Source organism: Olea europaea, chromosome 11, assembly GCF_002742605.1.
Source record: "Olea europaea var. sylvestris chromosome 11, O_europaea_v1, whole genome shotgun sequence".
In the NCBI taxonomy this organism is placed as follows: domain Eukaryota; kingdom Viridiplantae; phylum Streptophyta; class Magnoliopsida; order Lamiales; family Oleaceae; genus Olea; species Olea europaea.
Window position 1 is genome coordinate 34,547,250 of NC_036247.1, and position 10,623 is coordinate 34,557,872.

General features: G+C 34.6%; 1 protein-coding gene across 1 annotated transcript; it reads left to right on the forward strand.

The window, feature by feature from the left end:
• The first annotated feature begins 6,168 nt into the window (after positions 1–6,168).
• LOC111404195 (leucine-rich repeat receptor-like protein kinase TDR) lies at positions 6,169–9,998 on the forward strand. The gene is made up of 2 exons (XM_023032964.1): positions 6,169–8,863; positions 9,413–9,998. The coding sequence occupies exons 1-2, from the start codon at positions 6,280–6,282 to the stop codon at positions 9,718–9,720; spliced, it is 2,892 nt and encodes a 963-aa protein (XP_022888732.1). The 5' UTR covers positions 6,169–6,279; the 3' UTR covers positions 9,721–9,998.
• Positions 9,999–10,623: the final 625 nt, after the last annotated feature.

Consider the following 10,623-nt stretch of genomic DNA (forward strand, 5'->3'; position numbering starts at 1 on the left):
GAAGAATTGTGCAAATACAATCTGGAAATTTAAGACCAACTAGAACATAAATTCCCGAAGGAGAACCACCTCGTGTATTAGAGCCAAACATTATCAGAAAAAAATAGACATTTCTTTCTTCACAGACCTTCACGTGGAAATTCCTATGGCACCACAGCTTGCACATTTTAACGTATTCTCCCCGTCGCTTGCTATGAACTATTGGCATCTGTCCTTTTTTCCCAACAGTTCTGAATGGATTTGACAACATTGTGCATAAGAAACTATTTTGTCACATATTTTTCAACCCGACGAAGCAACCTTTTCGCTGTATTCAGTGAGATGTGATCAAGAAAAAGGCAACAGGCTTTAGAGATAGGGAGAAGCTGACAAAAAGTTATTGGCTTATAATGAATTAGAGATGCCATTTTGCAACTAATTAACTTTGGAGTCTTACTTCAAGTCAACTTTGATGATGGAGTTGACAAAGAGTTTTTGGCCACTAAAGAATTAAAGATGCCATTATGCAGCTAGCTGCATTTAGAGACTTTGTTTAAGGGCCATTCGACATGGCTTGTGAGTTCTTGAGATTCAAACATTGCTTTTAAATTTGTTTGATTAATTTTATAAAAATATTTCTTCTCATAAAAGAGCTTATGGAGGAAGTTGACACAACAAGATTTCATTCAAAAGTTCCTTGAGTTCTCAAATATCAATTAAGATAGTTTTTATACAAGAAACAGAAGTAAAAGCAAAAGCCTACCAACCGAGTCTTAAGTCAACTTATGATCAGATAAAAACAATGTTAATTCATATACAAAATGCTGAGAGACGTCAAAGATTGGAAAAATTCCCCTACATAATATAATATTTATTCAAAACAAGCTGCTGTAATCAATAACCCCTCAAGCCCTTTAATAATATTGTATTGCAATAAAAATAAAAAAAATAAAAAAACGAACGAGTAACTAACATAATCAAATTAACTCGATTAAGTTCCATGCAATTCTCCAGCTGTGACTTGTGAGCTTCAATTAAGGTCCAATCAGGCTTCATTTCATTTCTTCACCAAACATTCTGCATAATTCCTTCTTATTTTCCAGTCATTAATTTCGTCGATTAAGGGCTAAACATGCTCCAAATCTGTCTTCATCATTTTCTCCATATTGATGAAGATTCTTCAAGCCAATTTCTCGATAAAGAATGTTGTTGGAGGCTGCATATAGTCTAACATTCTTTTTGAACTTAAACATGCTTAAATAATTACAAATTGCGCAATGCTTCTTCCAGTTAAATGAAAGTTAATAGTATTTTAATATACATCACCGAGATGTAGAGCACAAAAACGAACGACAGAAGAAATGAAGAAGAATAGGATGAACGCAAATGACCGCAGTTCTAAAAGCGTTATTTGCTCTCTCTAGAAACGAAGATGCTTTAAAGACTCCGAGCAAATAGCCTTAGCAGATTTATTAAGCTTATAACCGGATTGCTTAAGCATTAAAGAAATCCGGGAATAGGAACTCAAGAAAAATAAATTGAAGTTGTATAAAGGTTGGATGATTTTGATTCGCATGTCTGAGAGATGTTATATGTTTCAATCATAGAAAATCATCCTATTTATATTGAAAGACATCCCTTTTGATGAATGGAACATGGTTATTAGTGAAAAGGCATCAAATAAGATGAAGAGGTGCCTGAAAACTAGCCTAATGGCTAGTTTCAAGTTTGAAAAAAGTCAGTCTTGCGGCCTTGACACTATATGAATGGCAGCGCGCCCATGCGACCAGCAGAGAAAAAATTTGTGCTGGTCGTGCTTGGGCTGTCGACCTATTTTTCGGCCCTCTTGAGTCCTTCGTCCCAATCTTAAATATTTGAACGATATACAACAATCCCCACTTATAAAAAAATTCTCTAACAAAATTGAAAATAAATTGTTTCTATGCATAAAGTAGGTTATCCTTGGATTTGAACCTTGCCTTAGTACAAACATCTCTGAATAAAAAATGTACTTCTATCCCTCAAAAATGATTTTAATAACATTTCTATCTAAAATAGTATTATAGTTTTGACGATATCAACTCAAGTGATACAGGACGCAAAGTATCAATCTTTTAAAAACTAGGGTTAAAATTGCTCATGTTTTTAGTTGGGTGGCTTCAAAAAACCATCCTTTTAAAATCGTCCCTCTCGCAACAAGAGTTATTCCTACAAAAGGTGTATACTATCATTACCAACATCTTTGGTAGAACTTCCTTTTAAAAGCTAAAACGGACTTGTTAGAGTAAATTGTCTGATGTGTTCGTAACAGTTTAAGGTAAACTTTAATTCAGCCCTGAGCCCCATTAATTTCTTGTAATGTATTATGGAATAGTAAATTAATGGAAAATGTATGGTTAAAAAAGAATGAAAAAATTTGATTTGCGTGTAATATTATTTTAATAAAAAATGTGTGATTAAAAATGAATACTGTAGAAAAAATAATAGAAAAGACTGGAAAAAGATGGGGTTTAATAATTTGACACTCTAAATAGAGCGGTTATAAAAAACTTGATTCGAGTAATTTAATTTTTCATTTTCGACTTCCAATCTGTTGCTGTTTATATCTTGGGAGTGAAATCTACAGAGTTGTATGATTAAAACTTACTGAGATGCATAATTATAAAACAAATTATTGTGGTTTTATTGGAGTCTAATCATGTGACTAGGATAATGCACCTAATACAAATAGGGCTCCAACTCTTTTGACCCTAAATGGAATCCGGTCCAAGTTTAGTTACTTTTCCTTTACTTTCGCTTTATCCCTATGCCACACGGTCTATTCATTTACTTTTCAAATTTAAGGAAACTTTATGGAAATTTGCTAAAAATAGTGCTATAATTAGATGTGATTAATGCATTTTAGCTTGGTTTAGGTTTGCTAAAAATATACATATAAAAGTTGATGATATGTGTGAGAACATGATAGCATTGAATTTGTGGTTAACCATGCCATGAGTTGATATCATTAAATTTATTTTTATTCAGATGGTGAAAGTGTAATGAAAGACTCAATAGAATTGTATATATTCTTCTGATCATTTGAATTTTCTACCACCACCAAAGAATTTTGAGGAAATGAACCGAGATTACCAAACACTCATCTAAGTCATCTTCCATGATTAGGTAGGAAATATAGGACTTTTTATTTTAGTTGCAGTAGTGTAAAGATCCTAGTTTCAACATATTTTGGTCTTCATTTTCGAAGTAGGAGCTCAATCCACTGTGCTGTGTTCACTCTTTTTCTATCAACGAAAAAGTATTTATGGATTTCATGAAATGTATAGTTAAAATTAAGTGTTGACTTTAATTTTCTATCAACTTACCAAACACATAATATTATTTTATGAACTGTCAATTATAGTGTTTCCACTAGGATGCGAGAATAATCAAATAAAACTTATTACCTAGAGCATGCTTAGTTAGGCTTAAGAAAAAAGAAGCAACTTTAGAAGTAAAAACAAGTACTTGTTAAAAAGCTCTAAAGTTTTGGATTGCATTTCTTTGCTTATAGATTTTGTCTGTCATCAAATTACATAAATGTTTTCAGAATGTTTTACTTGATATTTAAAGCCAACGCTTTGTTTTTCAAGGAATTTTTTCCATTTCCATGTCAAAAATCATGTTGCAGTTTGGTTTATGAACTGCAGGAGAATCTCACTTATTTTCGTCGAAGAGTGTACTTTTGTAGTCAAGGAAAAAATTGGATTTCACTGAGAATCATATGTTGGAGGAATTTTGTGAATAGTGATGCCAAAACAAGTATAATAATGGTTTGTAAATCCGTGCCGAAAATTGGACAGAGTAACATCAAAGAAACCACACACAAGAAGAAGAAGAAAGTAGGGACAAAGCCGAGGCAAGAGTTGGACTCTTTGTCCTTAAGTCGAATTTACCCCGCAACGGTGCCTACGGATTTCGGCAATCGACTTCCAAGATACAACGGCTACACTTGTATTTGTAGCACTTCAAAACACAAGTACAACGAACCAAATTTAGGCTTATGTACTCCAAGGATGAAATGAAGGAAAATCAAAATAAATGAAATGATTTTGATTTTGGATAGAAGAGAGGATGAGAGATGTTTTGCATTTCAAAATTGTGAGGAATAGGACACCCAAAGGGTCCTATTTATAGACCATGAAAGGGTGTGGACGAAATGGTTGAGGCCAAACCATGCACCATTTCCAAACAATGCACCTTTATGAAAAGGTCGATCCCCGTTTGTGCGCCCCGAAGCGGCGAAGTGGCAAACAATTTTGCCTAAACGGATTGAGTCGAGCTTTTGAGTATTTGGCCGAAGTCGATACGAAGTCACTTTAATCGATTTTCAATTCTCGATTTATTTAACCAATATCCAACATCATATTCTTTTATTATTGATAAAGTGAAAGGTAAATTGGAATTCACTTATGAGCTTATTTCAATTTGGGCTAAAAAATAAGCAACCTCACAAGATAAGCTGCATGTTTCAGTTGAACTTATAAGCTAATTTGATCATCTTACAGGTCCATCCAAACATACTCCTAATCTTTGTCCATGTGTTAGCATGAAATTTTTCTTCGCTATGCTCTCGAATCCTATTGGTTTCAAAATTTTGAAGGTTACATCTTATAATAGCATCGATTAGCTGTCTCAATATGCTCGAAAATAAAATTCTTTATTTTTAACATTATTTTAACTTTCTCGAGCTAAAGTTAAGAATTCACTTTTTTCTTGAAGGAAGAGATTATTTGCATTAGCATTTGATTGAATTATTCGAGTCAATTTTCGACACCTTTTCTACTATGAATTATTTGAGTCGATTTTTGACACCTTTTCGACGACCAAATGAATATAATACTGTGTATTCCATCTTAAGATAAGTAATTAGAGAATAAAGAAGAGTGTATTTACAGAAAAAATTATTGTCCTTTCTTTGTTTAGCAAATTAAAGACAAATGCTGCTTAATTTCAGTCTAATCCAATTCGAAATCTTTGCACGCTGCAACGCACTGATGCATGAGATTTATAGAAATCTGTGCAGAAAGTTTGTTTTTTCGTTTACTGTGTAATAAATGCAAATTTTTTTTACTTTTCGGCGGAAAACAAATATCCTCAATAACTGTGCATGCAATTCATGAAGTGTCCATTTTGGCACCATTTTCTCTAAACAAATGGTTGTGGAATACGAATTCAAATGCAAATCTGAGTCAAAATTTTCCGTTTCTTGTTTGAATTTCACGTAACAACTCCCCCAATAATTTAAATAATCCAATTAAGACGCAAAGGTTGCAACAACGTTTGGCAAGATTTCTTCTTCGTTTTTATGCAAAAGGGCTTTCTAAAGAAATTATTTTAAGTTAATCTTTTTATAAAAATTCTTCAGTCAGACAAGACACTTTCAAAATATTATTTTAATAGATTTAAAAATAACTTATTAGTGTCAATGACAATTTTTATTTTTACTTTTTTAAAATACTGTCAAACAGCCCTATATCTGTCTCACGAAGTACTTTCACTATCAATATTATTTTCATTCTATATACATTATTATTGTGTCGTTACGGTCCATTAATTGTCTAGGATTGGCCGATGTTTATACCGTAGGAGTAGTTATTACTTTTTCTTTGAGCATTCTACTTTTTCCCCGACATTGCTCCTCTAACTTTCACCATTCAAGCACAATCATTAAAAATTGTAGTCCTAGACCCACAAAAATATTAAGGGAAAAAATTTCAATCCTCGACTACGAAAAAACAAAAAGGGAAAAGCTATCGGATTTTGCTCCTGTTTGGTTTAGCTAGCTAAAAAAATAAAATAAAATAATTAATTAAAATTTAAGTTAAAATTAATATTTTAATCACACATTTTATGACTCACAGTTTTTCAACTCCTTATTATCCATTTTTACTACCACTTCTGGTAGACCTTACTAGTTCCTGCCCAAGCTACTGCTCAAATTCACAGCTTCACCTTAATGGATTCTACTCCAGTGTCTAAAGGAGATGCTTCTTAGATAAGAACCCTTATTATTCCATAATGGCGAACAGCATTATACTAAATTAACATATCCCTGGTCCCCTCTTGTTCAAAAAGCAATTAAATTATGTTCCTCTATCAACTGTTAATTACTACGCATTTTCCATCTTTTTCTTGAAACTTTCTCTATTCCCCATGCATCATTCACCAAACATAAACATATCAAAAAGAGACACGCATACAGACACTACTTCTCCTGGGGTCTCTCTCTAAATTAGTCCTCTTTCTTCTGCACTTGTGATGCAATTTCCTATGGGGATTCTCCGTTATTTGTATTGTTTCACTATTTTTGCAGTTTCTTTGATGTTTATGGTGAAAGTTTTGGCTTCTGATCCTCTTTCTGATGCACTCTTGAGCTTTAGATCTGAGGTTATTGATGATTCCAACAGTTTAAATGACTGGTTTGTGCCTTCTGGAGTGAACCCTTCGGGGGGAATTCTTGCATGTTCTTGGACTGGAGTGAAATGCAGTCAAAATTCTTCAAAAATTATCGGTTTAGACCTGTCAATGAAGAATCTTAAGGGCTCATTATCAGGATCACAGTTCAATCTCTTTGTTGACTTGTTTGATTTGAACCTTAGTCACAATTCATTCTCAGATAAACTTCCTGCTGGGATTTCTAGCATCACCAATCTAAAATCCCTGGATATCAGCAGGAACTATTTTTCAGGCCATTTTCCAAGTGGGTTTTCCAAATTCCAGAATTTGGTTGTTCTTGATGCGTTCAGTAACAGCTTTTCAGGACCTTTACCGGCCGATATTTCTGAAATTCAGTCCCTCAAAGTACTGAATTTTGCTGGGAGTTACTTCCGTGGACCAATCCCATCAGAATATGGTTCGTTCAAGAACCTTGAATTCTTTCATCTGGGAGGAAATAGTCTAAGTGGTAACATACCTCCAGAACTGGGGAAGCTGAAAACACTGTCCCATATGGAGATTGGGTATAACAGATATGAAGGAGAAATTCCATGGCAATTTGGGAACTTGAGTGAACTCAGATATCTTGATATTGCTGATGCCAATCTATATGGTTCAATCCCAAAGCAAATCAGTAACCTTACAAAACTGGATTCACTTTTCCTCTTCAGTAATCAGCTCACTGGAAATGTTCCACGGGAATTCAGCAAAATTTTGCCCATCAAAAGCCTGGATCTTTCGGACAACCTACTTTCCGGACAAATTCCGGATAGTTTTTCAGAGTTGAAGAATCTTAGGCTTCTAAGCCTTATGTACAACAAGTTGGATGGCTTTGTGCCTGAAGGAATTGCTAAGCTTCCACAACTTGAAACTCTGCTTCTATGGAACAATAACTTTTCAGGTTCACTCCCAGAAGACTTAGGAAGACACTCAAAGCTCAAATATGTGGATGTTTCGACGAACAATTTTGTGGGTAGCATACCACCTGATATATGTTCAGGAGGGGAGCTAATGAAGTTGATCTTGTTTTCAAACAATTTTATTCAAGGGCTGTCTCCATCTATCACCAATTGTTCCTCTCTTGTTCGTGTTCGACTGGAAAATAATTCATTCTCAGGTGACATATCTTTGAAATTTAGTAATATTCCTGATTTATCTTATCTGGACTTGTCTAGAAATAGATTCACAGGAGGAATTCCCACTGATATTGATCAAGCTTCCGGGCTTCAGTACTTTAATGTGTCCAATAATCCAATGCTTGGAGGCATTATACCATTAAAAACGTGGTCTTTGCCTCGTCTTGAGAACTTCTCTGTGGTTTCTTGTAGCATATCGGGCAATATTCCTCCCTTTCAGCATTGCAAATCCTTGACTGTCATTGAATTTAGTGCAAATAAGTTTTCAGGAATGGTCCCAGAAAGTATTTCCAATTGTAAGGAACTTGTGAGCATAGATTTAGCTAACAATAACTTAACAGGTCCTATTCCTTTAGAGTTGGCTAAACTTCCTGCTATTGGCGTTATAGACATGTCTCGAAATAGTTTCATCGGTCCAATCCCATCAGAATTTGGAAACTCTTCGACCTTAAAACTTCTGAATGTGTCCTACAATGACATCTGGGGTTTAATTCCTCCACAGAGGACTTTTAGAATGATGGATAGAAGTGCATTTTTTGGTAATCCGAAGCTCTGTGGGGCACCTCTGAGACCTTGTCGTGAAAGTGTGATTCCTAATGGACTAGAATTGGGAAGTAGAAGAACTCAAAAATTAGCCTGGATTCTGATCATCTGTGCAGTCATAGTCCTATTCATCATGACTGTGGTTTTTGGGATATTTTACTTCAAAAGAGGACGTAAAGGCCAGTGGAAAACGGTTGCTTTCAGTGGACTTCCCCAGTTCACAGCAAAAGATGTTTTGAGGAGCTTTAATCCTGTAGAAGTCCTGGAGGAAGCACCCGCATTGCCAGATTCAATTTGCAAAGTAGTTTTACCCACAGGAATAACTGTTTCAGTGAAGAAGATTGAATGGGAACCAAAAAGAATGGAAATTGTGTTGCAATTTTTGCACAGGATGGGAAATGCAAGGCACAATAATTTGACAACATTGCTCGGGATGTGCTACAACAGTCGTCTGGCTTATCTGTTGTATGACTACTTGGCTAATGAAAATTTGTCGGAAAAGATCAGAATGAAGAGGGATTGGCCAACAAAGTATAAGATAGTGATTGGAATAGCAAGGGGACTCTGCTTCCTTCACCATGAATGTTATCCAGCAATACCACATGGAAATCTAAAGGCGAGTAACATAATGTTCGATGAAAATATGGAACCTCATTTGGTTGAATATGGACTCAAATCAATAGTTCAATCGACTAGTCTATTGCAAGCAAAAAACACAAAGGAGACAGGTACATGCTCAATGCGTAATATTTCCTTTTTCCACCATTTCTTTTTTACTTTCTTATATGTTCCTTTCTTGTTTATAGACAAATTATACTATTGTCTTAACTTGTAAATTTAACTGTCATTACTGAAACTTGTACATATACATTAAGCTATATCAGGTAGTATCAAAGATGATTTCTATCTTCGTGTTTATTCATAATGAGCAAAACAAATTATAACTTCCAATAACTTCATAAAGGCTCTAGTAAAGAGATAGTTAAGGTAACTTGTAGATATACATGTAGCTTTGTGTAACCAGATTACGAACTCACTTAGCAGTTTATGTGCAAACTCATGGCATTAGCGGATTAGATAGTACTTGACAATATTAGAGAAGAGGAAATAGCATTAATATTTGGTTCATTTTATTGTTCAGTAAAGTAATGCATACAAAATAGGCACTCACTATTATTATTTTTAAGATATTACTCCAAACTAAAGTCACTCCCATCCTGCCGACCGTTATATATATATATTTTTTATATTTTGTTTGCTTTTATTTATTTGGACAGGTGAATTCAGCACAACCAAGAAGGAGGAGCTCTACATGGATGTATATAATTTCGGGGAAATCATTCTCGAGGTCTTAACAAATGGTAGACTGGTGAACGCGGCATCCAGCATAAGCAACACTCCAAAAGAGATTCTCATAAGAGAAATTTCTAATGAGAATGATATTGATTCCTCTAACTCATTCAAAGAGGAGATAAGGTTGGTTCTTGAAGTTGCTTTGCTATGTACTACAAGTAGACCATCAATGAAAGATGCACTGAAGATGTTATCAGGGTCAAAGTCTCAAACAAATGGCAATGGCTCTTAGAACACAAGGCATCCTTTATAAAAGTTGCAGTTATAAATCATAAACAGATGTATGCACTTCAGCTTGCCATTGTAGAAAGTTGATTTTTTTGTTTGATTGGTTTTATAATTTGCTGTAAGATATATGAAAAATTCTTGTTTCTACTTTCAATAGTTAAGTGTTTAGTACTGTATTTTTTTTCCACATATGGTGGAATTTTGATTCTCGGAGCTTATTTGGAGTTCTTAAAAGTATTCTGTTAGTGTGGATATATCATATAGGAAAGAGAGAATTTATCATTTTTGAGTTATCTGCAATTCCTGATCACATATTTCATCATTTCTCTGTACTTTGCCTCTTTTTGTGGATAATCTGGTTCTTAGCATAAGCTTCTTGTTACTGCTACCTTCCCATAGATGCAGACTAGATGTTTTTTCGATTTATTAGTTCTAAAATCTACTTTTGCTTTCCCATTTACAGGGGATCTTGAAGTGGTGATTAATAATGAATTTTTGTTTACTGAGTTGAGACTTTTTTGGTTGTTACTTATCTGAAACCTTATTTAGAATCTGCTCTTAATGCTAATTTCTTAGTGTTTGTAACTTGCATGTCCCCTTCCTTGTACGCTTCTAATTATTTGCACTATGTAGATGCACCGGCTCTTATTTCTAGACTTTTGGATAAACTGATGAAGAGTGACGTATATAGTGAGAGTCATGGAGCAGCATTTGCTCCAACTGTGTAACGACCTAAACCTTGTGCCCGGTTGTTTTCTTGCGTATTGTCAGCTTTTGGGAGGGAATCTTTCCTCTTACCCCTCACGAGTTTTATCGCGTCCCGAAAGATTCAAACCCAAGATTTCTGTCTTATGAGAGACTTAAGTTAAGAGGGAAGACTGTTGGGAATCTACTTATACATGCATAG